The sequence below is a fragment of the Cheilinus undulatus genome, linkage group 5 (assembly GCF_018320785.1).
Source record: "Cheilinus undulatus linkage group 5, ASM1832078v1, whole genome shotgun sequence".
Classification (NCBI taxonomy): domain Eukaryota; kingdom Metazoa; phylum Chordata; class Actinopteri; order Labriformes; family Labridae; genus Cheilinus; species Cheilinus undulatus.
In genome coordinates, this window is record NC_054869.1 from 15,173,720 (window position 1) to 15,201,601 (window position 27,882).

The following is a 27,882-nucleotide window of genomic DNA, read 5'->3' on the forward strand; positions in this document are numbered from 1 at the left end:
ATCAAGATCCACCGATAGCTGCATTTTTAAACTGACATTCTGTAAGAAAAAAAAATCAAATTTATTCCTCTGAAATTCTTGTTTTAAATTTAAATCTGCTAAAACTGAAGGTAAACTGGTTTGATATCAATTACATTCCCAATTATTCAAACTGTGTAACATTCTCTTAACGTTTATGGGATGTCGGGGTGATGAATCCTTGGCCTACAACCAAAACTCTGGAAGTTTGAACTGAACACAGTGAAGATCATTTTCTTTTCAGTACTGTAAGCCTTCCCACATTTATGTAATACACTGTAAAAATATAAAGTAGGGCAATGATCCTAACTGCTGAGACTTTGTACAATAAAAGATGTTGACTCAGTCATTAAACTGTTTAGTAACCTGCATTTCCTGCCTTCAAAGAAAATAAATCTAACAGGGCATGGTGTAGCCACAATAACTCAAACTCTTCTGCTGTATGTGCTGTAAAGAGACAGTTAAACTGCAAACAAAGAGGCCCCAACATTGAAGAGAAGTGCAGAGGTTAAAGGTCTGATCTACGGTGATTAACTTGTGTGGTGAGGTTTAAATGAGGACAATGCCCTCCACCACTAACCTAAACACAAAATCAATACTAACGGAGCGGCTCATTCACCCTTTAGGCTCAGTGATTTCAGACTCCATATGGTCTGCAGACGACATCAGGGGATTGACTCTGTCAGAGGAAAGGCTGAGGAATGCAGCAGGGAGATTTCTGTCCTGATAGTCAACAGAAAATGTGATTCAGTGGCTTAGTTGTACTAAGAATAGTATCCTGCATTGCCATTCATTTTGCTCAGTACTGTATTCATACAGTGCCTACAAAAAATATTCACCCCCTTGGATGTTTTATTCTTTCACTGATTTATAAATCAAACATGGCCTATATTATTTGGCTTTTTGACAGAAAAACCTCTTTAATGTGAAAAAGAAAACTAAATTTCTACAAAGTGATGTCAATTGAAAAAAAATATGTAATGTTAAATAAGTGACCGCATAAATATTCACTAGCCCAGCTTACAACAGAGGTCCAGTCAATTGGTGCTACTAGTCTCACAACCAGTGAAATGGGGAGTGGTTGTAGTATAAAGGCTCCTGTGTCTAGAAGGTCCAGTCACTGGTTAATCAGTATTAATGGCTACCATAACAACATAAAGACAAAAGAACACTCCAAGCAATTTAGAGAAAAGTTATTGAAGTATAAGTCAGGGGATGGATACAAAAAAAATCCAAAGCCCTGAACATCCCCCAGAGACCAGTGAAATTCATCATCAAGAAATGGAAGGAGTATTGCACATGTGGAAATCTGCCTGGATCGGGATGTCCTCACAAACAGAGTGACCGTGTAAGAAGGAGACTAGCGAGAGAGGCCACCAAGACACCTGTGACTACTCTGAAGGAGTTACAAGCTTCAGCAGCTGAGATAGGAGAGACTCTGCGTATAGCAACTTTTGCTCGGGTTTTATACCAGTCAAAGCTTTATGGAAGAGTGGCAAAGAGAACACCACTGTTAAAGAAATCTCAGATTCAATATTGACTAGATTTTGCCGAAAGGTATGTAGGAGGCTCCATGGTCAAGTGGAAGAAAGTTCTTCGGTCTGATGAGACCAAAATGGAGCTTTTTTGCCATCAGACAAGATGCATCAAACACTGCACATCACCACAAACACAGTATCCCTATTGTGAAGCATGGTGTGGCAGCATCATGCCGTGGGGATGCTTCTTGGCAGCTGGCCCTGGAAGCCTTGTAAATGTAGAGGGTAAATTGAATCCTGGTGGCTTAGGAGAATATTTATTTTCCTGCATGACAATGATCCAAAGAATACAGCAAAAGTTACACAGAAATGCTTTGAGGACAACGAGGTGAAAGCTCTGGAGTGGCTGAGCAGTTTTGCAAAGAAGAATTAGGTAAAATTGCAGTGTCCACATGTGCAAGCCTGATTGAGACTTATCCACATAGAGTCAAAGCTGTGTGACATTAAAGATGTTTTTTTTTTTTTTTTTTGGTATGTTTTTGAGGAAAAAACATATCTTGCCGATGATTTATTTACAAAATCAGTAAAAGGGTTAAACATCCAAGGGGGTGAATACTTTTTATAGGAATTGTAGAGCAAATTTTATCAAATGATTAAGCATTATATAAACATGTATTTATGAACTTTCAGAGAGAATTGAAGTTGACATCTCCCTCCAATCTGCTGCGGTCAAAAACATTTTCTATTTATCTGAGTCTAACTGTTGAATAAAGTAAAAAAGATGAAAGTCATCAAGGTAAGAGTGGTTCTCTTGATGTGTTGAGCCTTAAGAACTTTCAATCTGAACACAGCTTCCAGCTCAATAGTCTTCTGTTTAAGGTCTCATTTTTTTCATGACTGCAAAATAAGCAAAACTCAACCATGAGAATGAATTCTTTTACTATAGAATATTAATGTATAATACCCACAAGCAATAAAACAAACACTAGGATAAGTAGAGTGTGGGCTCAATGTACATTTTGCATGACTCCAGTTTGGATTTCATCAATTTGACTGGCACTAAAGTCACAATTTGGTTTTATGTCACTACAACTCAGACATCGGTAATATTCTTACTCATTTCTGACACATCAGTCAAGTTCTTCAACTCTTCCTCTAGAGCTTAGTCTGCCAAGCTGCACTAGTAAGAAAAAATGTATGGCATCTGGCACTTAAACCAACTGTTCAGGTTTCCCTACTTCTTATGGGATTTTGCTTTCATTTCCCCAAACAGGTGTGACTCAAACATGCCATGTTAACAAACAAATGTTTTTCCCAGGAGTAAAGTATGACACTGAAGAATAACAGACAACACATACAGAGCTGAGAAAGACAATAAAAACAAAGCAAATATTTATGAGAGTAATATTTTATTTACAAAAGTGAAATATCACAATGATGTAGTGTTTGACCAGAGTTAATCTAATTATCTATTAATGAGCTTCACTCTCTTGTCGGTCTGCAGTGAGCGGTTCAAACGTTAAACACATGATTTGTAACTTTATTTTGTTATTTCGAATGTTCGAATCCAAACGTGACTGCCAGTCCAAGCTTGGAAATCTGTGTTCTGTGTTAAAGCCAGAAAAAATTGACAAAAAAGAAAACAACACACATCAAATGCCCCCCACTGCTGTGACCCTCCAGGACGAATGGAAGAAAAACAACGACAAGCAAACTTTCCATTAGTCATTAATAAAACCAAATAATAAAAAATCTAACCCAAAGTTCACACATCAATGATACATACTTCTGCTGCTACATTATGAGACTGTTCATAAACAAATCCAAACACAAATAGTGCCATTGTATTACGTGTGAGTGCACACAAACACGCACACATAAATGAGTATATGATGTAAATAAAAATATGAATGTCAAGTTCAAGTGAGGCCACGTGACACATCCACACTCCTTTACTATGGTTAGAGGTAAACACGTGCAGCCATATTGTAATTCTTTTGGCAATGAAGTAAGGTTGATGCCAAGCAGGATAGGGACAGACAGATTCTTGTACGGACGTCATGTGTAACAGACAACAGAAAACTGTCTCTGTGTGAGGACAGATACAAAAATAGAGAACTGCTGGGTATAAACCTCTGGAATAAAGCACTTGGTATTAATGTACAGTTGGAACATGGAAAAGCAATACAAACTACACCTGTATGTAACAAAGTAAACCACTACTGCTGCGTTTGCTCAGTAAATGAAGTTTTTACCACTGCAAAGACATAACAGCTGTTGTCAGTGCAGTTGTGGTTGCTTTAAGATGTTTATAAACTGATATTTCAAATAATATTATAATCTACATTTTAATTTATATAAATGTAATCTAAAATAAATTCAAAAGATGCAGCTTTACAGAAGCCCCGAGCAATCTGAACAAGACGGTGGTCATGACAGCATTTTCTTGAATAGTTGGAACATTTCCCTAGCCTATAACTTGAATACTATAATTCTTGATTTTATATTATACCTAAACTCATTATTCTGCTCCTTAAAATAAAGTGGCTGAAAAAAATGTCAGAGTTTTGAATCCACTAGTCAAAGTGGCAGGTAGGTGAAAAAATTAGTTTCCAAACATGGAACTGAGCCATCACAGTTCAAATCATCAAATCGAAAATAACTTTTTTTTTGGATGTTGCAAGCAGATAAATCTAAAATGTTGAATGGAAATCTTGTTGTGATAGGCTACAAATACTATCAAATATCTGTTCAAAGTAGAATATTAAGTTTGGTAAATCATGCAGCTTATTTTGGGATGCTATCTATCACTTCTGTCTCCTCCATCAGCTGTGCATAAAAGCAGGGTGCATGGTGCTAGACAATCTGATAAATGAAAGACTGTGGCAGTTTAAGTTGTTGGCAGAAAAAAATATCACCCTCAGCATGACTGAGCTAGTTAAGCATTTTTGGGTTAGCATGAAACTTTGTCACCATGCTAATGATAAAAGAGTTAGTGATGAGTGGTAGTCATACAGTCTTATGTTAGATGTCATTAATATGACAAAGATGCAGAAAAAACTGTGAATGTGCAGCACTGTTCTTCTTATAAAGACAGAATACTGCGCAGTAACTTAAGAAATAAACGCCTTTGAACTGAGAGGGCTGTAGTTATGGGAGTGATGGATCGTCTCCTCCAGTTACAGTGATGTGAACTGACAGACTTTTAGATTTCTGCAGAGCGGAAAAAGCAGCTGCGAGTTCCAGCTTGTGATTCTTTAGTCTGAACTGGGCGTTAGGGCTTCTGTATGACACAGTTAAGTTGATACATGTTAAAAAACATAATACTTGATATTAAAATCATAGTTTATAAAGTAGTTTTGACAAAAATTGTGTTTTATAACATTAATGTTTATTTCATCATTTTAAACTGAATGTTAATTATGCAACAGTTTCACAATACTGGATTCTGATTGGTTGATTTAACTGTATCCAGATTAGTTGCTCCTGAATAATGTGAGATATCTAAAATATATAAGAAGGATTAAATTATGAGACTTTTTCTGACTCCAGCTGTAAAAACAGTATTTTACAAATCAAAATCCTATAACATGCACAGAACCTTGAACAGAGTCTGGTTCAGAGTCACAGACATCAGTGTTTGTTCCTGTTATGAAGTCTCTGTGACAGCAGAGAGGCAGGTGTATGATCATTCTCCATCCATAAAAGCTTCTGATTACTCTGTTGTTGTTGACATTGTGAGATCACAAGTAAAAAATCAGCGATGTTAGGACGGGGTTTTTATTGTTTCAGACCCACAGCTGGTGGACGGATGAGTTTTGTTGTGCTGATTACTCTCTGGTGTTGCAGAACCCGGAGGACAGTGCGGTTCTAGACCTGTGCACACATAGACACACATTTTTAGAGCATGTATACAGAGGAGAAAGCATGGGAAGAATGCAAAGAACAGGGGAAACAACATGACATTGATTATATAATACTTTGAGACACTGTCAACCAAATGCTGGAGGTTATTAGAAGGCATGCAAAGCTGCTATCAAGCACACGAAACACCTCCCTTTATAAATGAAGCCTGCCAGTCTTATGCAACGATAAAACTAACATGGACAAGTCTGATCCAGGATACTAAATACAGGATCTCCTAGAACTGACACAATCACAAGTGAGCTGGTTGTTGTCTCTATACGGTCTTGTCATTGCAATTCTCTCACCATTTTGCAGCCCTCATGAAAAAGCAGTTAATCCAGAAAATAAATAAATTTAAATGCCAGCAAAACAAAATCACGGCCGTAAAAATGCCAATACCCTGTCCGGTAAAATGCATGCGTCTCTGGCCGACCATCCAGATGGTAATTAATGATTAGCGGGCCTGGGGTGAGCTTGGAGTGTAGCCACAGTGACAGTGGAGAGGATTCAATGGACATAGATCAGTGAAAGGTGCTGATCTGCTGTGGTCCAACTACATTGGACACAAAGGAGCATCCGTGTCCCACAGGCACTTCATCTTAGTTCATATCCCGACTCCAATGGGCCAGCCGCTGTTATGACTCTCCAGGGAGCCGTGTAAGATTACTGTGATCCCTCTAACACAGAATCCCCCTCTGGAATCACCACAGAGACGCTTATGCAGCTCTACATGCTGCAGAGTATAGAAACACACTCACTGACATGCGCTCCTAACATTGAGAAGGATCCCAGTCAATGCTCATTCATCTTCAGGGAGAAGAACAAGAAAACAGGCTGAAAGAAAACACAAGGACACAACAGTTACTCTAAACGGCTCGATTGTTTGCCTGTATAATATACATGATATCCACATTGTTACCTTATGGTCTCCCATGCAGACGTAAGGACCAACTGTGTTGTAAACAACAGTTTTCTCATCGTCATCATCTCTCTGTGAAGAGAAATCTTATTAATGTCAACTGCACAAGTAAAGAACATGTGATAATGAAACAAAACTGCAAAAATGCAATTACTATCCTCTTTTTATTACAATTTAATCTCATCTGCAGGTTTGTTTTTAGATGTTGAAACTGGCATATTTGATTTGGGGTTGAATTTATGGATATGCTGATAATTACAAATCTATCTTAGCCAATACCAATATATAAATGTAGTTCAGGCCTAAAACCTCAGTCCTTAAAATTCCTGTCAAAATTTAAGGAATAAGGATGGAAAAAAAGAAACAGACTGTAGATGACAATGGTCTGTTGGTCCTAAAACTCCACAAACATACTCCTAAATACAGTCAGTTGTACATATTTCGTTTTTAACGATTTTCTTCCAGTATACCAGTATTATCATGCAACCTGGTTCAACTTTAGGACAAACCACCAGTTACAGTACAAACCAGAACCATTAAACTGGAAGTGACACATTTGCCACAGACAGAACAATAGGAATAGCAGATAAAACACTTCAGTTGATCGCAAATGTTTCTTCCTGTGCCACAATGAAAAAAAGTCTTTTAGACTAAAGTAAAGATTTTTATTTTAGTAGTTATAATTTAAATCTAAGACTACCAAGCACTTCATTTTATAATACGTTACGATACATATGACACAAACCGACACTGTACAATTTAAAATTATATAATACAACACTTTACAACATGATCTGATGTAATGTGATGCAGTGAGACATGAATAATAGAATATATAAAATAATAAATCATGAAATGACAACTTGTGATTGATAAACCACAATTTGCACAATTCAATATGAAATGACATGATATATTACCATGAGATACAATACAATGTGATAACAAATACATAAAAATAAACAAATAACAAAAAAATGCTTATTTTGCATTTATCTGTTCTAAAACCAAATCAAATAAAAATTGTTCTTTTTCTCATTTTTGTTCCTGAAACTCAATCAAATAAACAAATTATGATTTGTTATTTTGAATTTTGGATATTTAGGTTGAGATCAGAGAATTAATGTGACAAAACAGCAGCAAGCAGTCAGTTTGATTACATTATTCAGTTGTGTAACTCTGTACAGGTGTTGTGCTCAGAAAAGCACCCCGAGAATCACGTGCCCATTCATGTGTTCCATAAATCATTAAAGTAAGCATGAGCTCCTCAGCGATGGGCACATGATTCTCGGGATGCTTTTCTGACCACAACACCTGCGCCAGGTTATGCAAATTAATATTGAAATCAAATTGACTGCTTGTGGCTGTTTATATCATATTCTATTCTGTGAATATAAACAGCGAAAAACAAAAAGATGAATTGTCATCAATTATCAATCAAATAATAACTGAATGAATAATACATGGATTTTGTACGAGTTCATTTTGTGACCTTTATAGTTTTTCTAGAGAAATTACAGTTCTCTTGGAATCTGTAGCAGTCTGAGAATAAGTTACAGCTAGTTTTAACAGCACTAAGTTCTACTAGTAACCTAACTAATAACTTATTTAACACAAAAACTGGGTCAAATTTTGTCTAAAGTTGTGTCTAACGTCATATGAATAAAACGTTTCAGTCTGTCAGTCACTGACTTTTCCTGACAGTTTATTTTGTAGCACCTGGTGTCATATAAAAGCGTTTGGATAAATCCAAATTTTATCTAATACCTAGAATCGCCATGCGGGTAAAATTTACCCTATAAGAAAACACTGATTTTCCCTCTGTTTTATTCCACACCAGCAGATAAACTATAGACTGTGCCCTGGAAACACTTCTCTCTGTTGCTGCACTGCTTAATCAGAGGTCATATATCAACCTTCAACATGAATACCAAAGGCAGAAACAAAGATTCATTATCAAGATGCATCATTGTGAAATTTCAATAGATTTTCTTAATGCTCTGAGGAAAAACAACGTTTTCAGGACTCAGTGATCTGTCCTAAGACAATTTTTGATGTGATAGATCATCATGCAACAGTGATCTAGTTTTCTTTCTGTGATTAATGAGCTGTTCATGGTCTGTGGTTAAATAATTGCTCTTGATCAGTGATTTTTATGCAAATCCATGCAATCTAATAACAGGTCAATTTTACCCACTGGCTGTATTAGGTATACAGAGCTCCCCAGTGTTAAATGTAAAATCCTGTATTACATCTTGAATATCTTTGAAAAATGTAGTATCTTGCGTGTAAGTGAAACAGCTAACATGCAGAGTGCTGTAAATGTCAGCTGTCTATTGATGTATATCCATGATAATAAGCTCTGACTGACCCTATGGATGAACTCCTGGGCAGCGTGTGACATGAGGATACGATCACACCAGGCAGGACAGCGAGTGTTCATGTATTGGGTTGGTTTAGTGTTTTCTTCACTGTAGGGATAACTGAGGGAGACAAAAAAGGCATTGAGTGAAAATATTATAAACAATATGCTTGTGAAAAAAAGAAGCTTCAGTCTAAAACGTACCTGGGTGGAAACTTGATTTCCTCTTCTCTAACTACATCATGAAAGGCTGCGACTTCTTTGTCATATTTCAAAAGCTGAGGGATAGAGACCGTGACTCATTAGCAGGGATTACAGAAAGTTTAGAAACCTTAGAAACAAGTGAGAGAAACTAGGGCACTGATTAAAAGCCAACCAGCTGTCCTTTTACTCTCTTCCTTTTGTATTTGCTCTGCTGCCATTGTAGGATAAGATCTACTGGCAGGATGTGACCTAGAACCAAGATCATGTTTGTATCACACATTTTAACAAAAGCAGCCACTGGTTAAAGTATTGTGCTCTTACCGCTCTGCCGTTGTCCTCTCTGAAAACTGCCTGGTGCAGGTAAGCAAACAACTTCTCCTCAATGTGGAGCAGCACCTGCAGGTCAAACACAGACAGGTAAAGGAGAGCATCTCTAATTATTCAATATTGTTTTTGTCTTAACTGATCTAGTTTTATTCACCTGATGGTCGTTGTCTTTTTCTTCGCAGATGATCTTCTCCACTTCGTTACTGCTGTCCTTCTTCACTGTCTGAATGTCTGCTGAATTAGACAGATGCTGCACACAGAAACAGTAAGAGTCAGGGTCTGGTTCATTTCAACAAGCCTTTAAATTTTTTGGTATGCTTTAGAGCAGTGCTTCCCAAAGTGCTCTGGTGGGACCAGGAGGTGGACCTCTTTAAAAAAATTATATGATCATAAAATACTTGATAACATGTTATTTTTTAGGTCTCAGAAGTAACACGACAAAGCTAGAAGTTTCAACTCGTGCCACCTTTTAATCATTCATTTTGTCTGATTTATACAACCGGTGTCACAGTTGAACTGGAGCTGGATTAAATGGTGACACGTCTTAAACCATTCTACTATGCCTCTTGCTTACTGCTTTTAAAAATTTCTCAGTGTCTTCAGAGACATTAATACTACTTGGGAATAGTTTGCAAGGCCATAAAGTATGTTTACAGAGAAAAATATCATAATGAAATATTGAAGTGACTTTGCAGATGCCTGATCAAAACAAAATAAACTGCAGTGGCTCATTTATTACGCAAAGTGCCCTGAAAACACTTTTCAAGTAATAATGTATTTAAAAGCAAAGCATCTGCATTTAAATTCCCTATTTATGAAACAAAAATACGATGTATAAAATGTAAATATTTCAGCCACATGCTATGGTTGGACAAGGATTTTTGGTGGGCCCAAAAATATTTTTAGGTCTCGAACTGGGCCACAGCATACTTTCGGGAAAGGCTGCTTTTGTGGAAATGAAAGCTGTTTCATACCTGTACCAGACTCTGGGCATCCAGACGGAAGTTAAAATCTCCAAACAGGAAAAAAGGCAGAGGAGTGAAACGGCCATCTGATATCCTAGAAGCCAAAAAAAAAAAACAAAAAACAAAAAAAAAAAACAAAAAACAGACACATAACAAATATCTGTGTTTTTGTACATAATCTACATCAATACATAATTTTCAGGCAAGTCAATTATTTCTCATAAGGGTAGACCTTTTTAGATAAAAAAAAAGATTGTATGATGCAAAGGAGAGCGCAAACTTCAGGTGTAATTTTTTGGCCCATGGATAAGCTCACATCAAATAGAGCAAATCTCAACAAAATATCAGATCATAGTAGGCCATTAATCAAGCAAGGACTCTTAATGTTGTATATCTAACAGATTTTTTTTTTTTTACATAGCTGGGTGCTTAGTAAAAATCTGACCTGTTGATGACGTATCTTAGAGCGTTTTTGCGGTTGGCAGAGTAAATAGAAGGGCTGGAGTTGCAGGCAATGAGGTTGGAGGCATCATGGAACAGGTGGACATTAACCAGGTCCAGACCTCTGTAAATAACACAGACACAAAGACACACACAGGCATAATACAAAAATACACATCAGGTTGAGAAGAAACAATCTGATAGCACCAAAGTCTGGCGTCTGACAGGTGCTGTGCCAAAATGAGTAATTTCTAAGCATCTTTCTTAACAGTGAGATCATTCATGCTGACGCTAAGACCACAAACAAACACATTTCTCTTCAGCTTTCACTTCTTTTCTTTAGAAAATAATAAATGTGCCTCCAACCAATGAGCCGAGCTGACTCACAGTGTAATGCTGTACAGTCATTTGACATTCAAAATTTAGTCTAGCTGTGCACTAGGCACCATGGAGTATACCCAGTGTTTTAAGCTGAATTAAAAAAAACATTTTAACATTTTTCTGAATAGCCACAAATGTTTTCTAATCCACTGCAGTAGAACTGACTCCAGCATGTCAAAGCCTGCGGGATCTGTCCTAATTTGGTAAATGCCATATCATGTAAAAAAAAGTTAAAGATTTAATCTAAGTAAGCAACACTGTGTTTTATTTTGATGATGGTTATCACCTGCATCTGGTGTTAAAAAAACAACACTGGCACGTTATGACCTAGTTTGTTTGATATGGTGAGCTTGTTATTTACTGTTGCTTTTTGTGCATCTCGCAGACACCAAGAGGCATTAGCCTCCAACTTAAGAAGGAAAAAAATGGTCTCTTCAGTTGCTTAAACAGCTCCAAAGTGCAATAAAATAAAAAATAAAAAATAACAGAAAAATAGCAGTCCCTGGCCCTTCTCGATAGTAGGGTCTCAGTCAGGAGCAGAAAGGGAAACCTAAAGCCTTTTCACACATGCAAAAAAAAAAAACTTCTAGTGGCCAGGTGGATATGTCCATGCACCCCACTCTCTCTCCCCAGTTTGTGAATCTATTCACTGTCCTCTACAGTAATGAAGACATAAAAGCTAAGGGTTAGGAGCAGACAAACGAGACAATTTTATTTAGATTTGTGTCCTACAGAGCCCGCTAGTAAGATTCTAGGTCAAAGGTCATCAACTTTATTTCAACGAGGGCCAGCGTTTTCCTCAACAGATGCAGTGTGGCTGGACTTTCAAAAAACTACAATGAAAGAAAATAACATTTTTTCTTCCTACATATATATTATTGCTAGTCTGCAGATCAGGTCCTATCTCCTGTACTGCTGCTGGCAACAAGGAAACAACTGAGAAATTTTGGTGACACATTTCCAGAGCTGTCATGCTCTCCATCGCTGGGTTTGATGCTAAAATGCGTTGCTGCCATTGGCCTTTGCCACAGGTCTCTTGTTTTGCCTCTCAGGCATGGAAAATTCCACACACAAAAAGCCTGAAGTGGAAAGTTGATACAGAGAAGTGCTGATTTAATAAGAATGGACTGATCAGTATGTGTTTTTAATCATAACAGCTTACAGAAATGTCACACCCGTGTGCCTCTATTTTGTTATATAACTGTTATGTTGTTATTTATACTATAAAAATAAAAAAACAATGACATGACATTGTAGGTGAAACAGAAATGACATTAGCAGGTTAAACTGTAAAACAAAAAGTTAAAACATCATTTCCAGGTTTTTTTCACCCTTTTGACGGGATGAGGCACATAGGATGCACATAGGCACACTCAAGCTTTTTTAGAGTGGTATCCAGTGAAAAGTAACTCAGTACATTTACTCAGATTACTGTAACTGAGTGGTTTTTTTCATGTCATTTTTTAGTACATTTTGAAAGCAGTACTTTGGTAGTACTTTAATACTTTCTACCTCAGTGAGTTTTAACCAGAGCAACTGTACTTTTACATGAGTACAATACTCCTCTATTTTTTCCACCTCTGCTGACTACACAGTAGCACAGTATGAGAAAATGATCCCACATCAAATTCGAATACAGCAAACACAGCAAAAACTAGAGCGCTGATATCTCTGGGTTAAACATCTAAGAGTTCATTTTAACTACCAAAGTGTTATCTTAACTCTTTGAGTGAAATGTTTTTTCTGTGTTGGAGTTATTTGTCAGTGTTGATCCAACAGTGTTAGTCCAACTCTATGGAGTTCCCATCATGCCCTGGGGCAGAGTGTGTAGATGTGTTTCATATGTGATTAGTTGTGTTTTGATATTGCCTGTTGTGCAGTGATACATGCTGGGGTTTTTAGCTCATGTTTCTGGTGGATAGATGTTATTTTTGTTGTTCAACATATTTGCACCATGAGTGAAGTTATCCACTGAGTACCAATTCCTGGCTGTGACGTAAGAATTTCCTAAATAACACAAAGTGCATATTCTTTGTCAGTATGCATTGCCTTGCTATGAGGTTGACTCTCTGCTGTGTTCTTGATAGAGGAGACCCACTTTACCACAGATTTCTAAGAGTTACTGAAGCTCTGTCATACTGTAAAATATTTAACCCTAAAAAAGTGTTGCGTGCTTAGGTGTGTTTTAAATGTGTTTAGCTGTGTTTGGACATTGCCTGTTATACAGTGATACCTGGGGTATTTTGCTCATGTTTCTGGTGGATTGCTGTTGTTTTTGTTGTTACACACATTTGCATCATGCAAATGTCAATTTTGCTGTGTAATTTACTTTATCATAAAGGTGTGACTTTACCTGAACAGCCTGGTTGGAGATCTATTCTCTTATTTTTATTGCTAATATAAAAAGATTATATTTACAGCACATCTCCTAAGTAGCTACTTAGTACTCAGAATAATCTTTAAATTAAATTCTTTTTACTTTTACTTGAGTGGATTTAAGGACCAGTACTTTTATTTTTATTAAGTAAATTTCAACCAGAGTAACTTTACTTTTACTTTGAGCAAAATAATGCTGTACTTTTTCCACCTCTGGTGGAGGCTCTCCTTCAGGTAGAATATTTACTAATAATGGCTGATAGGTGGATTTAATGAAGTCATTTCTGATAAAACTGCTTCAGTCTCGGTTGGTTTTGGGGTTGCCATAAAGAATCCTTAAAAACAAGAACATACTTTGCCTCTTTTTCATTTTCTGGACTGAAGAATCTTCTGGAGTGGAAGCTGTGGGTGGCTGTGGTATTGATAGGCACACCAGGGGTGATAATCTTAATACCTTGTGACTGCAGTGCAGCCAGTTTGATCTTTGCAACCTAGGAAGATCTCATGATGCCAGATGTCTTTTAATTTCAGCTTAAAAGAGGCAAAGTGCAACATGAGATTAAAGGATTGCTGGTTGTGGGTTATCAGTTTGGATTTTACATTAACTGAACACCATTAAAAGTCAACTAACAACCAAAAGTGAAAGAGAGCTTAACCCTGAACCTTGTTATCAGGCTGAGGTTAGAGATAGGTACGTACTGGTTGTGTATGATCCAGCGGGTCCTCATGAAGCCCTTTCTGGACCACTTGAACTGTAACAGAGACGAATGAGAGTGAGTCACTAAACAGCAGTGAGCCGTGTCTTTGAAGGGACAAACTGATAATTATTGATTCTTTCACATAATTTGTCTCATATCCCTGTCAGAGCAAGCAGACAGCCCACTAAAGCCCCAGTAGACTCATTTATCCCGCCGTCTCCCTTTGGCCCTCCCGTCCCACTCCCCACACACACCATTACACACAGACATACACATATAATTGCAGGCATGCACAGACTCTTGCATAAATACTCACATCAGGCCAGAAATTCTTTGGGAATTTTTCTTTTTCCACCGTGTTGACGCCGTCCAGAGAGCCCACGTGTTTGTTCTGCCCTGACACCACTCTGAAATCCTGAACTGTGAGAGGGGGAGATGGGTGGCATGTAAAAGAGTGAGAAAACATGCAAACAGCAATCAATAAACTGGTGTTAACCTCATCAGAGCGGCATGTGTGATGAGAGGATCTATAAGGCAGCCATTAGATTGTGTTTGGTGAACAACAATCGGTTCGGGTGGCAGCTGCGGGATGTTTATGGTTCTTCCATAAGCTTTTCTGAGAAGCTTTTTCACGCCTAACGTGACTGGACTATGCAGCAGCTCTACTTTGAATTCATGCGCTTTGCAAAAATATGGTTGAAAATGTTAGCCATCAAAGTGTCGTTACACAGAGAAATGTCCTGACGTGTCTGATGTTAGAAATGATGCCAACACTGATGTGACTGCAAGGATGTTATGACTTTTTATGAGCCATCACCAAAACAGATCAGGATGGGGAGGGTTTTATGTTGGGGGCTGAAATTATCATGTTTTTCTGTGATAAAAAAGCCATACACATCCATCGCCAGCTGGCAAACGTTAAAATGATACAAGTCTAGTCACTTCAAGCCAAAGGAGCAAAGTTTTTACCATCGAAGTCGTACTGCTGGATGTTTTCCAGTGAGTTGTGGATGAAGTACATGCTCCCCAAAGCCTGCAGAGAGAGGAAAGAACAAAAGTTTACAATTACAGTTACATAAAAACAGTGCAACAGTGGTTCAATTATGCTATTAAATGTTTATGTCTTTAAAGCCAAAACGCTGCAGAAGTGTGACACTTAGATACAAATTTTAACAACAGTCTCTATTGTTGAAATGATCCAGAGCAATGACTGGAACATAAGAAAAACTACATCAGGTTTAAAAGGCAGGTGCATAAGAGAGGAATGGATCCATCATAAATTAAATTTATCTCTCTGCAGTACACAAATAAGTTGGCAACATTTTTTAAACATATTTGTACAATTAGATGGTGTTCAGAAGTTTTTTTGAGATTTCTGATCATTGAAAAGTCCCTGATGTTGGCTACCTAGAACTTGCATTTTTATGCCATTACATAAAAAAAACAGAAAGGCAGATCATTTGATTTCTAGTGGTGCCATTAGGAGGTTTCTAAGAAAGACAAACCCAGTCAACAACTGCTAATCCACATGGTGCACAAAAGTCACCAACGCTCTAGTGATTCCACAGCTGAAGAGTTCTGAACTTCCACTAACATTAATGTAAGCACAGAAAGTGTACGCCGGGAGCTTCTATGGGCTTCCGTGGCCGAGCAGCGCATGCAAGCCTCACATCACCAAGTCTCATCCACGCGCAGCCCCTCATTTTTTTGGCACATATTATAAATTTGATATCAATTGCTATAGTGGAGGGATGATCATTTTTAGGGCATCTCATTATAAATAAGTAAAACAAGAACTGTTATTCTAAAAAAACCTTGAATGTCTGCATGATGTGCATAGAATATCTCCTGCCAAAAAGTATTACACTGGTATTTTGACACATTTCAAGTTGAAGAAATATTGCAATTTTTTGCAATTTGTAAATTGCAGCATGCCATATTGCAAATTAATCCAATATGTGATTAATTTCAAAGTCCTAAGATTAAAGTACTGTTTTTGAATGATAGATAGATAGATAGATAGATAGATAGATAGAAAGAAAGAAAGAAGGGAGGACGGACGGACGGACAGACCGACTTTATATGGTGACAAAAACAGCAGAAATCAACTCAACTCAGCCTCTGACTTGATGAATTGAGCCGTTCATTTTGCCATCATGTGAGCTGAATTGTGAGCTTTGTATTTAATGATCCAGTGTGACACTCAGTATATAGTTACTCTCGCAAAGACACATGAAACTTTCAAGAATAGAGACGTTAAAGTCTACACATAACTGAGCAGCACATCCACGCGCGGCCCCTCACGCTCTCACTTCAGCACCCAATCATCCCTGACACGCTGCTGACAATTTTTAATGTACTAACTGCCTGCTCCACTGATCTGATTAATCATGGCCCAAGAGATCAATAAAGACAGAAAATTAAAACAATTTAAAAGGTATTAAGCAGTAGGCCTGCTGTCTGCCAACGCTGCTGCTGTGACTGGGGGCCGAAGAAAAATCAGCCAGCGCTCAGAGGGCTTGGGGCGTGACGGACCGCTGTGCAACCCCTCCAAACACACAACGCAGAAACATCCATGAGAGATCTCTCCCTGAAGAGATCATTTATCATTAGTGCCAAAGTCATCCTCATTTAATAAAATTGAAGGGTCTCGGTGGTACAGTGAGGGGAAATTAGCGAACAACTTGTCCAAACTAAAGATTGGGAGTTGTTTAAGCAAGGCTGATAGAGTTGTTAGCTCAATGCTAAAGCTAAAAGCTCAGAAAATTCTGATAGAAAAGTTAAAGCAAAAATGATAATCCAAGGGTTCACTTTCTTTCAGGAAAGCTGCTCAAAATGCATCCAAGTTTACGCCGGATTTGTAACATTTTCATGTTTAAACTGTGTGCAGCGTACAAACTCTCATTCTCCTCCACATACTCTGCCAAACACCCATCTTCATCAATCAGGTTTCTGCACAGTTTAATAAAAAAATATTGACTTACAAGTGATTTTTTATCAAAACACCATTTGTACTGGGAATGCATGCAGGTCTGCCCCCTCTGCTGCTGCAGCCCCTCTGAAAGGAGAACCCCCCAAACTCTCTCCTGGCCACATAACTGATGATCCACAGCCAAGGGGAAACAAATTGAAAATCAATGCAGGTGGCACCGACGAAATGAGAATGAGGCATTAGGAGGGGTGGGAGTGGAGGGGGCTCTCAGGGCAAACAGTGAAGGGTGCAAACACTGGAGTGCAGGGGAAACTTAGTCCCAGCTGTCTTTTAACCCCCCGTCACACTTTATTTATCGTGCACAAATGGGCTGGGATCAATAGTTTTAATCTAGAGTTAAATGTATTGACTTTGGCCTGTCTCCCCAACACCTGGCCATTGACTTTCCTCGTTTTACCCCTCACACCTTTGGTCTATGGAAGCAGCAGTTGACCCCCGCTGTCATACAACAGTGTGAGGGTTTCACATGGGAGGAGTGAGGGTTAATAGTTTAAGAAATACAGACACTATCTCAGGTGGAGGACGTCTTACTCGTAACAACAGCTGACTTTTGGACAAACTCACGCTGAAAAACCTGTTAGGGGAAACTCTGCATTTCATTTCCAAGACTGAGAAGAGGAACTTGCTTGTGCTGTTAAGTAAGAGCCTCAAAACAGAACTTGTTTCAGGACAGGCGTGTCGACTGAGTTTATGACCTGAGGTCAGGGCCACCAAATGTTTTAGAGCTCACACTTACAGGCAGACTCCAGGCTCACTGATAGATGACGGTATGATATGTAGACAGAGGCGTAACTGATTTCTCTTTAAGGGCGTGTCCTCAGTCTGTGCCCACACTGTGAAACCACTACAACATTGTTTCACGCTATTTCTAAGAGATCTATGATACAAACATAAGATAAAGCTGTTGTTCTGAACATCTGAGTGTGCAGGGAAACGTGAGGAAGATCAACTCAACCAGAAACCACAAATATATGAACATCTATACAGGCATTAACAACCATGAAACCAGATAATAAACAGTAAAGCAAAGATGCACTTCTATTACTGGAAATGTGTCGCAGAACATGTCTAGATCAGAGGATTGGCCAATGCAAGGTAACCTTCTGAACAACTAGGAAAGCATGATATCAGTGCACATACAGGTGCATCTAAAAAAGATAAAACATCGTATAAAAGCTAGTTTTTTTCAGATGATTTACTTCAGTAAGATAAACTTCCATATATATTCTGGATTCATCTCATACAAAGTTGAACTGTTCAAGACCTTTTAGTCTTAATCTTGATGATTATGGCTTACACCTCACAAAAATCCAAATCCACTGTCTCAAAATATAGGATATTATGAAAAAGTCAAATTTGCCAAGGTTTCCTGAGTCTTCATTCTGTCACTCTGGTTCAGTTCATACAACCACAATCATGGGGAAGACTGCTGATTTGATAAATGTCTAGAAGACAATCACTAAAAACTTTCAGGAGGAGGGTAACCCAAAGAAGGTCACTGCTGGAAGGGCAGGCTGTTCTCAAGAGCGCCATCCATCCATCATCCATTCATCCATACATCCATGCATCCATCTATCATCCATCATCCATCCATCCATACATGCATCCATCCATCATCCATCCATCAATCCATCCATCCATCATCCATACATCCATGCATCCATCTATCATCCATCATCCATCCATCCATACATGCATCCATCCATCATCCATCATCCATCCATCCATTCATCCATACATCCATGCATTCATCTATCATCCATCATCCATCCATCCATACATGCATCCATCCATCATCCATCCATCAATCCATCCATCCATCATCCATCCATCCATTCATCCATGCATCCATTCATCCATCCATCCATCCATCCATCCATCCATCCATTCATCCATCCATCCATCCATACATGCATCCATCCATCCATGCACCAATCTATCATCCATCCATCCATCAATGCACAATCCATCCACCAATCCATCCATCCATCCATCATCCACCAATCCATCCTTCCATCCATGCACCAATCCATCCATCCATCCATCCATCCAACTATCATCCATCCATTCATCAAGCCATCCATTTATCCATCATCTATGATCATCCATCCATCCATCCATCCATCCATGTACCTATCTATCATCTATCCATACATCCCTCCACCCATCCATCCATCCCTCCATCCATCATCCATCTATCATCCATACATCCATCTATCATCCATCCATCCATCCATCCATCCATCCATCCATCCATCCATCCAGCTATCATCCATCCATCCATCCATCCATCCATGTTTCTATCATCCATCTAGGTTTTGCTCTTATTGTTTTACTTTAAAGGGATATTCTGGTATTTCATAAGTTGGGCTGTACAAGGTTATAGTAGTTATCAGGCTGCATCTCTATGGAGAGTACACCGATGGTAAGAAAGCGCTGCTATACAGCAGTGTTTGCCAGACATGGTGACCCACTCTTTATAAGGTGTACGCCATTGTGACCCAACAACTTTGTTTTCCGCTGATAGTTTGTGCCAGCTTTGATAACTTCAACTCAACTCAGTTTAGGATTTGATCTGGTCCTGACTTGGCTCTTTCTCTTTTACACAACTGGATGAAGCCTCTATCACATAGGCCTTCTTCAGATGCTTGACCCTTTGGGCCCTCATTAGTTGTCTGGTCGGGGACAATGCATTTCTTTTATACTAGCCAAGCATCAGTAACTATGACTTTAGGTCTTTTGCCATCCTGTGGCTGTTAGAGCCTGGTTTGTGTCTTATAATAGTGGAGAGGGTGTTACTAGGTAGGGCAAATGTAGAGAATAACACAGGAGGGTTATACAGTATAATCCAGTATCCCTTTAAAAAAAACATGCATCATAAAGTGTTCAGTAACAGATAAATCACAGGTGTGTACAACATAGATGACTCTTAGCATGCTGTCATTTGTTGTACATCGATGCTGACGGACATCTGTTCACCCTGAAGTTTTTAGATTACTAATATGTTAAAGACAGAATGAACCCAAAGCCGTCTTCAGAGTGTTCCTTAACAGTGTCATAACGCAGCCCATCATTTGCACATTTATGTTGATTCTGCAACTGTGAAATAATGATGTCATTTCAAAGTACATCACAGTTTTGTGAAAGCTCAAGAGAGCACAGCATGTAAACACACAGTGGAAGCTCCACATACATGCAGTAAGATGTAAACACGTGCAGAGCACTGCGGCACAAAGGATGATCATTCCCTGATTACACCTCCATAACATTCATACTGGAGGTGAAATGTCACAAATATAAATACTGTGCTTAGTCTGAACTAGCAGTCTGAATGAGTACAGTAGTGCTAATACCAAACATCATTTTTGTTTATTTAAATAACCTAGAAATTCCTGAAGATGAAAGAATGTTGGAAATGAGAGAAGATGTTAATGATGCTTCACACTCAGTTCCTCACAAACCTTAGCTTTTACTCAAGAGCTGATCAGCAACATGCTCTGCATTTCTCTCTATGGTAAGCCCTGCTTAAACACTGCCACCTTAGAGCACTAACATGGAGGAGGACTCCATCTAGTGGACGCTTATGTGAACTACACTGACTGAAGGCGAGTTTCTTACCGTGAAGGTGTCTTCTGCTTGGAACTGGTTGTCCACATAGATGCAGACTCTGTCATACCCCTTCATTTCTTCACTGGTCTCAATACTCCTGAAAACAACACAGAAGTGCAGAACTTTCATCAAAAAGGAATAAAAGGCTCAGTCCCTTAGAAACAGTGGTGAGGAGATTAGGGATTTACTGTAATTCTTGGACTCTGGACAGGGCATGAACCAGATGACTTATTACAGATACATTCATCTCTACATTTTGTGCTTGTTTCGTAAACCTGAATTGTTTTGGTTTTCTTGTTGCAGTGATTTTTACACACAAACATTTTTACTGTTTATAAAACAAACAAACAAAAAATAATCACTGATTAATGCTGAACCAGGGGTAATCTCATTGAAATACAAAACTCTCCGTTACAAGGGAGTCCTGGCCAAGACAGCAGGATGAGGATGATGTAGCATGCATGGAAAGATTATCAACAAAGTCAGCTACAGGCAGAAATGCTGCTTTAACAGTTTCCTCTTTGCATTAAATGACAAACAGGTTTTGTTTCTGTAGAAGAAACACAATTTTGCCCTCATTTTCTTTGTAAGAAAAGACAGATTTTCTTCTTGCAAAAAGCCAAGGTATTTATATATTTGAACACAATCACGTTATTATTTATGGAAAAGATCTGAGTGCCATGTTGATTTTATGACTTACATCTTGAGAATTGCATCATTTTTCTCTTGCTGGCATTAAAAACAAGTCTTACATCACCAAGGTTTCCCCAGATGACATTAATGTTGCTTGTAGTTTATAAGTTACACTTTCTTAGGAAGATGACAAAGCAAAAGACAAATTCACCCCTTTGGATGTTTTACCCTATTAATGATTTTATAAATCAATCATGGTTAATAAAATTTGGCTTTTTTGACAAAAATATATAAAAAATCTCAAAGTGAAAATAGAGCTCTGCAAAGTAATGTCAATTAAATACAAGCATGTAAGGTGATATAAATGATTACATAAATATTCACCCCCTTTAAAGTAACTGACCTAAATCAACAGAAGTCCAGCTAATAGGTGCTTCTTGTCTCACAATTAGTGAAATGGGGATCACCTGAGTGCAGTGAATGTGTCCCAAGTGATTGTAGTATAAAGACACCTGTGTCTGAAAGGTCCAGTCACTGGTTAACCAGCATTCCTGGCTACCATTACACCATGAGGACAAAAGAACACTCTAAACAACTCAAAGAAAAGGTGATTGAAAAGTATAAGTCAGGGGAAGGGTACAAAAAAAATTCCAAGTCACTGAACATCCCCCAGAGACCAGTGAAATCCATCATATAGAAATGGAAGGAATATAGCACATGTGTGAATCTGCCTAGTTTACTCCATCCTCACAAACTGAGTGACCCTGCAAAAAGGAGACTAGTGAGAGAGGACAGCAAGACACCTATGACTACTCTGAAGGAGTAGGAGCAAACTTTATGGGAGAGCAGCAAAGACAAATCCACTGTTGGAAGAAAACTCATTAAATCTCCAATAGAGTTCATCAAAAGGCATGAGACTCCATGGTCAAGTGGAAGGAAGTTCTTCGGTCTGACGAGACCAAAACAGCTCATTTTGACAATCAGACAAGGCACTATGTTTGGTGGACACCAAACACTGCTCATCACCACAGACACACCATCCACACTGTAAAGAACAGTGGTGGCAGCATCATGCTGTGGGGGTGCTTCCCGGCCCTGGAAGGCTTGTAAAGGTAGAGGGTAAAATGAATGCAGCAAAATATAGGAAAATCCTATCCTAATGGAGGACAATCTTACTCAGTCTGCAAGAGAATTGCAGCTTGAGAAAAGAGTTATGTTCCAGCAAGACAATGACCCGAAGCATACAGTAAAAGCTACACAGGAGTGGAGCGGCTGAGTCAAAGCCCAGACCTTAATCCAATAGAGAACTTTTAGCTTAAAAAAGGGCTGTTCCCGTCAGATCCCCGTGCAACCTGACAGAGTAGGAGCAGATTTAAAAAGAAGAATGGAGTAAAATTAGAGTGTCCAGACGTGCAAGCCTGATTGAGACCTATCCACACAGACTCAGTGCTGTGACTGCAGCCAAAGATGCATCTACTCAATACTGCATTGAAGGGGGTTCATCTAGTTATATGCAATCACTTTTTTTACATTACATATTTTTATTTAACAGGAATTTCTTTGTAGAAATCTGTTTTCCACTTTCGACGAGGTTTTTCTTGCAATTTGTTTTGCAAAAAAAAAAAAGCCAAATTATCTTGAGCATTATTGATTTATAAATAAAAGCGTAAAACATCCAAGGGGATGAATACTTTTCATAGGTACTGTAGCAGAATCATCAGGATAAGAATCATCATAATCAGTAGCTGTTCTACATAAATAATCTATACAAATAGTGAATAAAATTAGAACCAATATGGACCCTTGTGGGACACCATTTCTGAAGATTAAAAAAACTAATAGGCCACCAACTATAATACATTGCTTTCTACCACTCAAGTGATTTCAAATTTCAAATCATTTCAGTTCTTTGTGGGAAAACACAAGCCAGCCAACTTCAGTAACATGATAGGATGATGATATTGAGGGTCTTAGATAAATCTAATACAAGTGCAACACATTTTTCTCTTAAGTCGATGGCATTTTAATGCCAGACCTTTGCAGCCAGAGTCATTTTACTCTGTTTTTAAAACCAGACTGCAACTCGTTTAAAATGCCAATTAATAACACAAATTCTTTTAACTGATAAGAAACAAGCCTTTCTAGCATTTTGGCTAAAACAGAGGGTTTGGTTCAGTCTGTAAGGGCTGCAACAACGAATTGATAAAAATGGATGATTAAAATTGTTGGCAAAGAATTTCTGTATCGATTCGTTGTGTCACGCGATTATGGCGTCACTTGGCGTGGTGCTGAGCTGTTCACATCACACACAGATGGCTGATAAACTTTACTTTCACTTAGTTTAGTACTTCTCTGATTATATTCTGATGATTAGTGGAAAAATTATGTAGATATATTCATCATCAACTGTGTCTCATGATGGAGATGAGAGGAAAAAGATCCGATTCATCGATAAATCGAGAAAATAATCATTTGATTCATCGATGATTGAAATAATCATTTGTTGCAGCCCTAGTAGTGATTCATTGTTGAGGGATCCCTGACTTTTAAACCTGGATTGTCAAAAGCATTACTAGACACACAACAGTCCTACCAAAAGAAGTTTTCAGCATGACCCATGTTGGCCATGTAGTCCTTTCCTCCCACCTCCTGGAAGTGCAGAGCGATGAACTGTGGTTTATAGCTGTGGATAGTCTGAAACCAAACACAACAAACATATCTTAGCACACTGGTTTAACATTTCAGAGTGATGATGAGTGAAGAGTGGTCACTCTGTGGCAGGACAAAGTTGACTTTCCATCAGGGGTCATGTGGAGTTTCTCTGTTATTGAGTTCCTGCTGTGGCCTGCTGTGTCTCTGTGATCTGTAATCAGCACTGTATCTGCAAACATGGAGCTGTTGTGTTTGGTGGGATGTCAACAAAAGCAAAAAGAGGCCCTGGCTATGTGACAGTGTCTTAACTGGTCTGAAACATGCTCGTCTAATGGCTAAGAGCGAATACCACATGTTAACAGATGTGAATAATTGATGTGACACATGAGCTTACCTTGTACAACTCTTGCAACCATTCATTTTGAATTTCACCCACCTATAGCATAAAAAAGAAAACAATCATTAGATATGTGCACTCTTTCATTATGAAATGGTTAAATACAGAATAACAAACCTGAACTAATTTTCTAATCATCGGTTGAAGGGGAAAGCAAATAAACATTATGCTGACCAAGGCTGTCAAATGAACCATTGCATGTGCCTAAGACTTTTATTTTCTGTTGCTGTCATATTTTGAAAGATATTTATATCTTTTGATCTCTACTAGAACTGTATCAAAGTTTTAAATTCTGGTATTGGTGCAACCATAGCAATGAAATAAACCAAACTGGGACATTACGGCTGACAGGTAAGGATAAAGTTTTCCTTTGTCTATCCAGAAGGCCAATAAAAACGTTGGTGCTCTTGTAGTTTAACATTTTTGTTGTCCAGACAAATTAAAGTCTTTATAAGGTAAAGTTGGTAAGTTAAAATAGGGCAGAAAAAATATTTAATGCAGTTAGGAATGATGAGAGTACACTGCCATCCTCCCCTCGATGCTGGCCGTGAGCTTCTTGATTTTCCCTCCAGACTGAACATCCATCCATACATCCATCAGAAAAACAATCCATCCATCCATCCATCCATCCTTCATCAATCTATGCATCCATCCATCCATCCATCCATCCATCATCTATATATCCATCCATCCATCCATCCATCATCTATATATCCATCCATCCATCCATCCATCCATCCATCATCTATATATCCATCCATCCATCCATCCATCCATCCATCTATATATCAATCCATCCATCTATATATCCATCCATCCATCCATCCAACCTTCAATCTATGCATTCATCTGTCCATCCATCCATCAATCTATGCATCCATCCATCCATTCATCCATCCATCCATCCATCCATCCATCCATCCATCCATCCATCGTTTATGGCGTGAGAGAAATAATTTAATAATTTTTCCACTTTGATATTTTCAATTGGAGTACTCCTATTCTTGCTGTTTTCTACTCCAGGTTTTAGACCAAATATTTGGTCTCCTCCTAGCTTTTGCCACCAAATCCTGGTGGAAACTTTGAGATATCTAGATGCAAAAGCTTCAGTTCTTGCCTCTGGACTACATTCAAATGGACCAAATAAAGTTAAAGTCTACCAGATGATTATAGATAAAGGGTAATGGAGCAATAAATAATTAATATATAAAAAGACAGCCCATCTTTATAAGACCCCATGCTATGGTGCTTAAAGCCTGGTACAGAAAGTGGTTTTGGTCTCTGCAGATTCTCTTTTTATGACCGCTGTACAGGTTTTAGTACTTAAAGTAGTTTTGCATATCAATGTGGTGGTGGTCATTTTGAGAGACTGATAGGCACTACAGTCACAAAACATTACCACATTTGTGTTGTTTTGTCTGTTTATTATAGTTTAGCCAATAAATGTGTGAAAATATGTTAAAGCTGACATGTACTGTAGAGTGGTTAAAAGACTGGAGAGAGAATTGTTTAATTGTAGTTCATTTACCATCTAACAGCACATAATAATTGACTTAGCTAATACAATAATCATTTGAAGCAATAAAAACAGTTTTAACAACTGTTTACCAATCCCTTTCCTCCTCTCAAACACCACCTCCTAGTTCAAATATGTTTATATTTTACTCTAAAATACAAACAGGATGCTCAAAATGCCATATTGGAAGCTTAAAAAGGGAAGCAAACAGTCATCATGGTAGCTACGCCCACGGTCTGAGATTGACACACACTTGATGAACAACAGCTCTTGCTCTTCTTCCTTTTCTTCTTTGAAACTCCTTATTTGGAGTCAATCAAATGAGAGGTTTATGTGCTAAAAAAAAAAACATTGTTTGTTTGAGGCCACTTTATGGAACCTTCATTTGGTAATGATTTTGGCACAGTGGTGAATAAGGGGTTTGTCTTTATTTCTTTCTTCTTTTAAAGATTTATTTTTGTTTTTTTTGGGCCTTTATTGTAGACAGGACAGGAGATAGGGTCAGAAACTGGGGAGAGAGAGCTGGGAATGACAAGCAGAAAAGGATTTGAACCTGATCTCTTAATAGAAACAGTCTTTATAACCGCTGCCATCTGATTTGCTTGGTAAGATTATAAAGAGCACAGAAGTGTTTGTTTATTAAGATGGACAATGCAACAGCCGCCTGGCAGTGAAGCCAAAATATTAAGATCTCCCCAACCAGCTGCAGTATAGGTCATAGACCACGCCTCCTCCATGTTAAGAGATGGAAAATGAGTTGATCATTAAAGCAAAAATACAGGTCAAATAGTATTTGTTTACCACCGTGACAGATGTGACTAATGTCTACGTATTTGTTTTTATTCTAGGTAGATTATTTTTAATTAGCTGTTTGATATAAAAAGACCGCAGCTCTCATTGTTCTCAATCAGATTAGCAGATAAGACGAGAAAAGAGAATAAACAACATAACAAATTACAGTTATTAAAATTCCTATGAAAGTGTCTACTGTTACGCTCTCATCATGCTTTCAAGCTGATAATAATCAGAATATTTACCCCTAAACTGGCTTTTTTACGAGTCTGAACTGTTTAGAGAGGATCTGATTAAGAAGTATCCCTGTTTTATAACGACTGTCTTCAAAATGCCGATGGACGCTAACAGCCAATCAGGTCAAATGGAAGTCATGAATCTCAGACAGGAAATACTCAGAGCTATTATTAACTCAGAGCAGGTTCAAACAAACAATGAAGACTGTCTGGAAATATTATCTGGCTTTTTCCACTGCTTGCGTGTTCCAGGATGTGCTCTCATGCACTTTTATAATCAGGCCATGGGCCACACATCACCTCTGATGATGTGACCTGACAGCTGAGTTTACTATGAGGAAGGCAAGCGGAAAAAAGCTTACACACAGCAATCTTTCAAACAAGGCCGAAGCTCATTTATAAAGGCAAAGTGTAGATATTCAGCTCCATATGGCACTGAAGGACTAATAATTTATCTATTGCATAGGACATTTTACATCCATCTGCCCATACATGGTGTTTGGGAAAGGCAGAACTTTAAAAAAGTCTTGGAGGGTGACTGGACAAAAGTTTTGTCATATTCATTACAGGTCAATCAGAGCAAGAAAGCATGGTGTACTTGGTGTGCACCGCCCCTAAAAGTCTCTACAGAATGCAAGCTTGACTAGCAGCTGTTATCATTGTTCACCATCAGTGGAGCCAGCTGGTAAGATAAACTCTAACTGAATCTGTTTGTGAGATGAGCAAAAACATCTTTTTCACCAACAAAAGCCTTTAGTGTGGGTCTTAAGTCTTCTTTTTACAAAGAAATGTTGTCTAGTTCTAATGAAATTGCCGACATCACTGCATCTGCGCTAACCGGCTTGCAGTACAACTAAACCTCACCTGTAGCTACCACCTTGCACTCCTCAAATGGTGCTCATTGGTCCGTTTATTGTCAGACCAAAATAAGCTTTTCATCTTGAGGATTTGCAAGGTGGATCTGCCTGATGACAGACATG

At 38.4% G+C, this 27,882-nt stretch overlaps 1 protein-coding gene across 1 annotated transcript in view; it reads right to left on the minus strand.

The window, feature by feature from the left end:
• Window positions 1–2,898: 2,898 nt before the first annotated feature.
• inpp5l (inositol polyphosphate-5-phosphatase L) overlaps window positions 2,899–27,882 on the minus strand; it is a 31,020-nt gene continuing 6,036 nt past the window's right edge. The window contains exons 2-16 of the mRNA XM_041787607.1: window positions 24,356–24,397; window positions 23,903–24,003; window positions 20,686–20,773; window positions 15,045–15,108; window positions 14,392–14,495; window positions 14,077–14,129; window positions 10,625–10,744; window positions 10,189–10,273; window positions 9,369–9,464; window positions 9,209–9,283; window positions 8,888–8,961; window positions 8,693–8,804; window positions 6,322–6,393; window positions 6,161–6,236; window positions 2,899–5,372 (exon numbers count right to left, since the gene is read on the minus strand). Of these exons, the coding sequence (XP_041643541.1) occupies window positions 6,195–6,236; window positions 6,322–6,393; window positions 8,693–8,804; window positions 8,888–8,961; window positions 9,209–9,283; window positions 9,369–9,464; window positions 10,189–10,273; window positions 10,625–10,744; window positions 14,077–14,129; window positions 14,392–14,495; window positions 15,045–15,108; window positions 20,686–20,773; window positions 23,903–24,003; window positions 24,356–24,397 (1,128 nt within the window). The 3' untranslated portion in view covers window positions 2,899–5,372; window positions 6,161–6,194. The remainder of the gene's footprint in view (window positions 5,373–6,160; window positions 6,237–6,321; window positions 6,394–8,692; window positions 8,805–8,887; window positions 8,962–9,208; window positions 9,284–9,368; window positions 9,465–10,188; window positions 10,274–10,624; window positions 10,745–14,076; window positions 14,130–14,391; window positions 14,496–15,044; window positions 15,109–20,685; window positions 20,774–23,902; window positions 24,004–24,355; window positions 24,398–27,882) is intronic.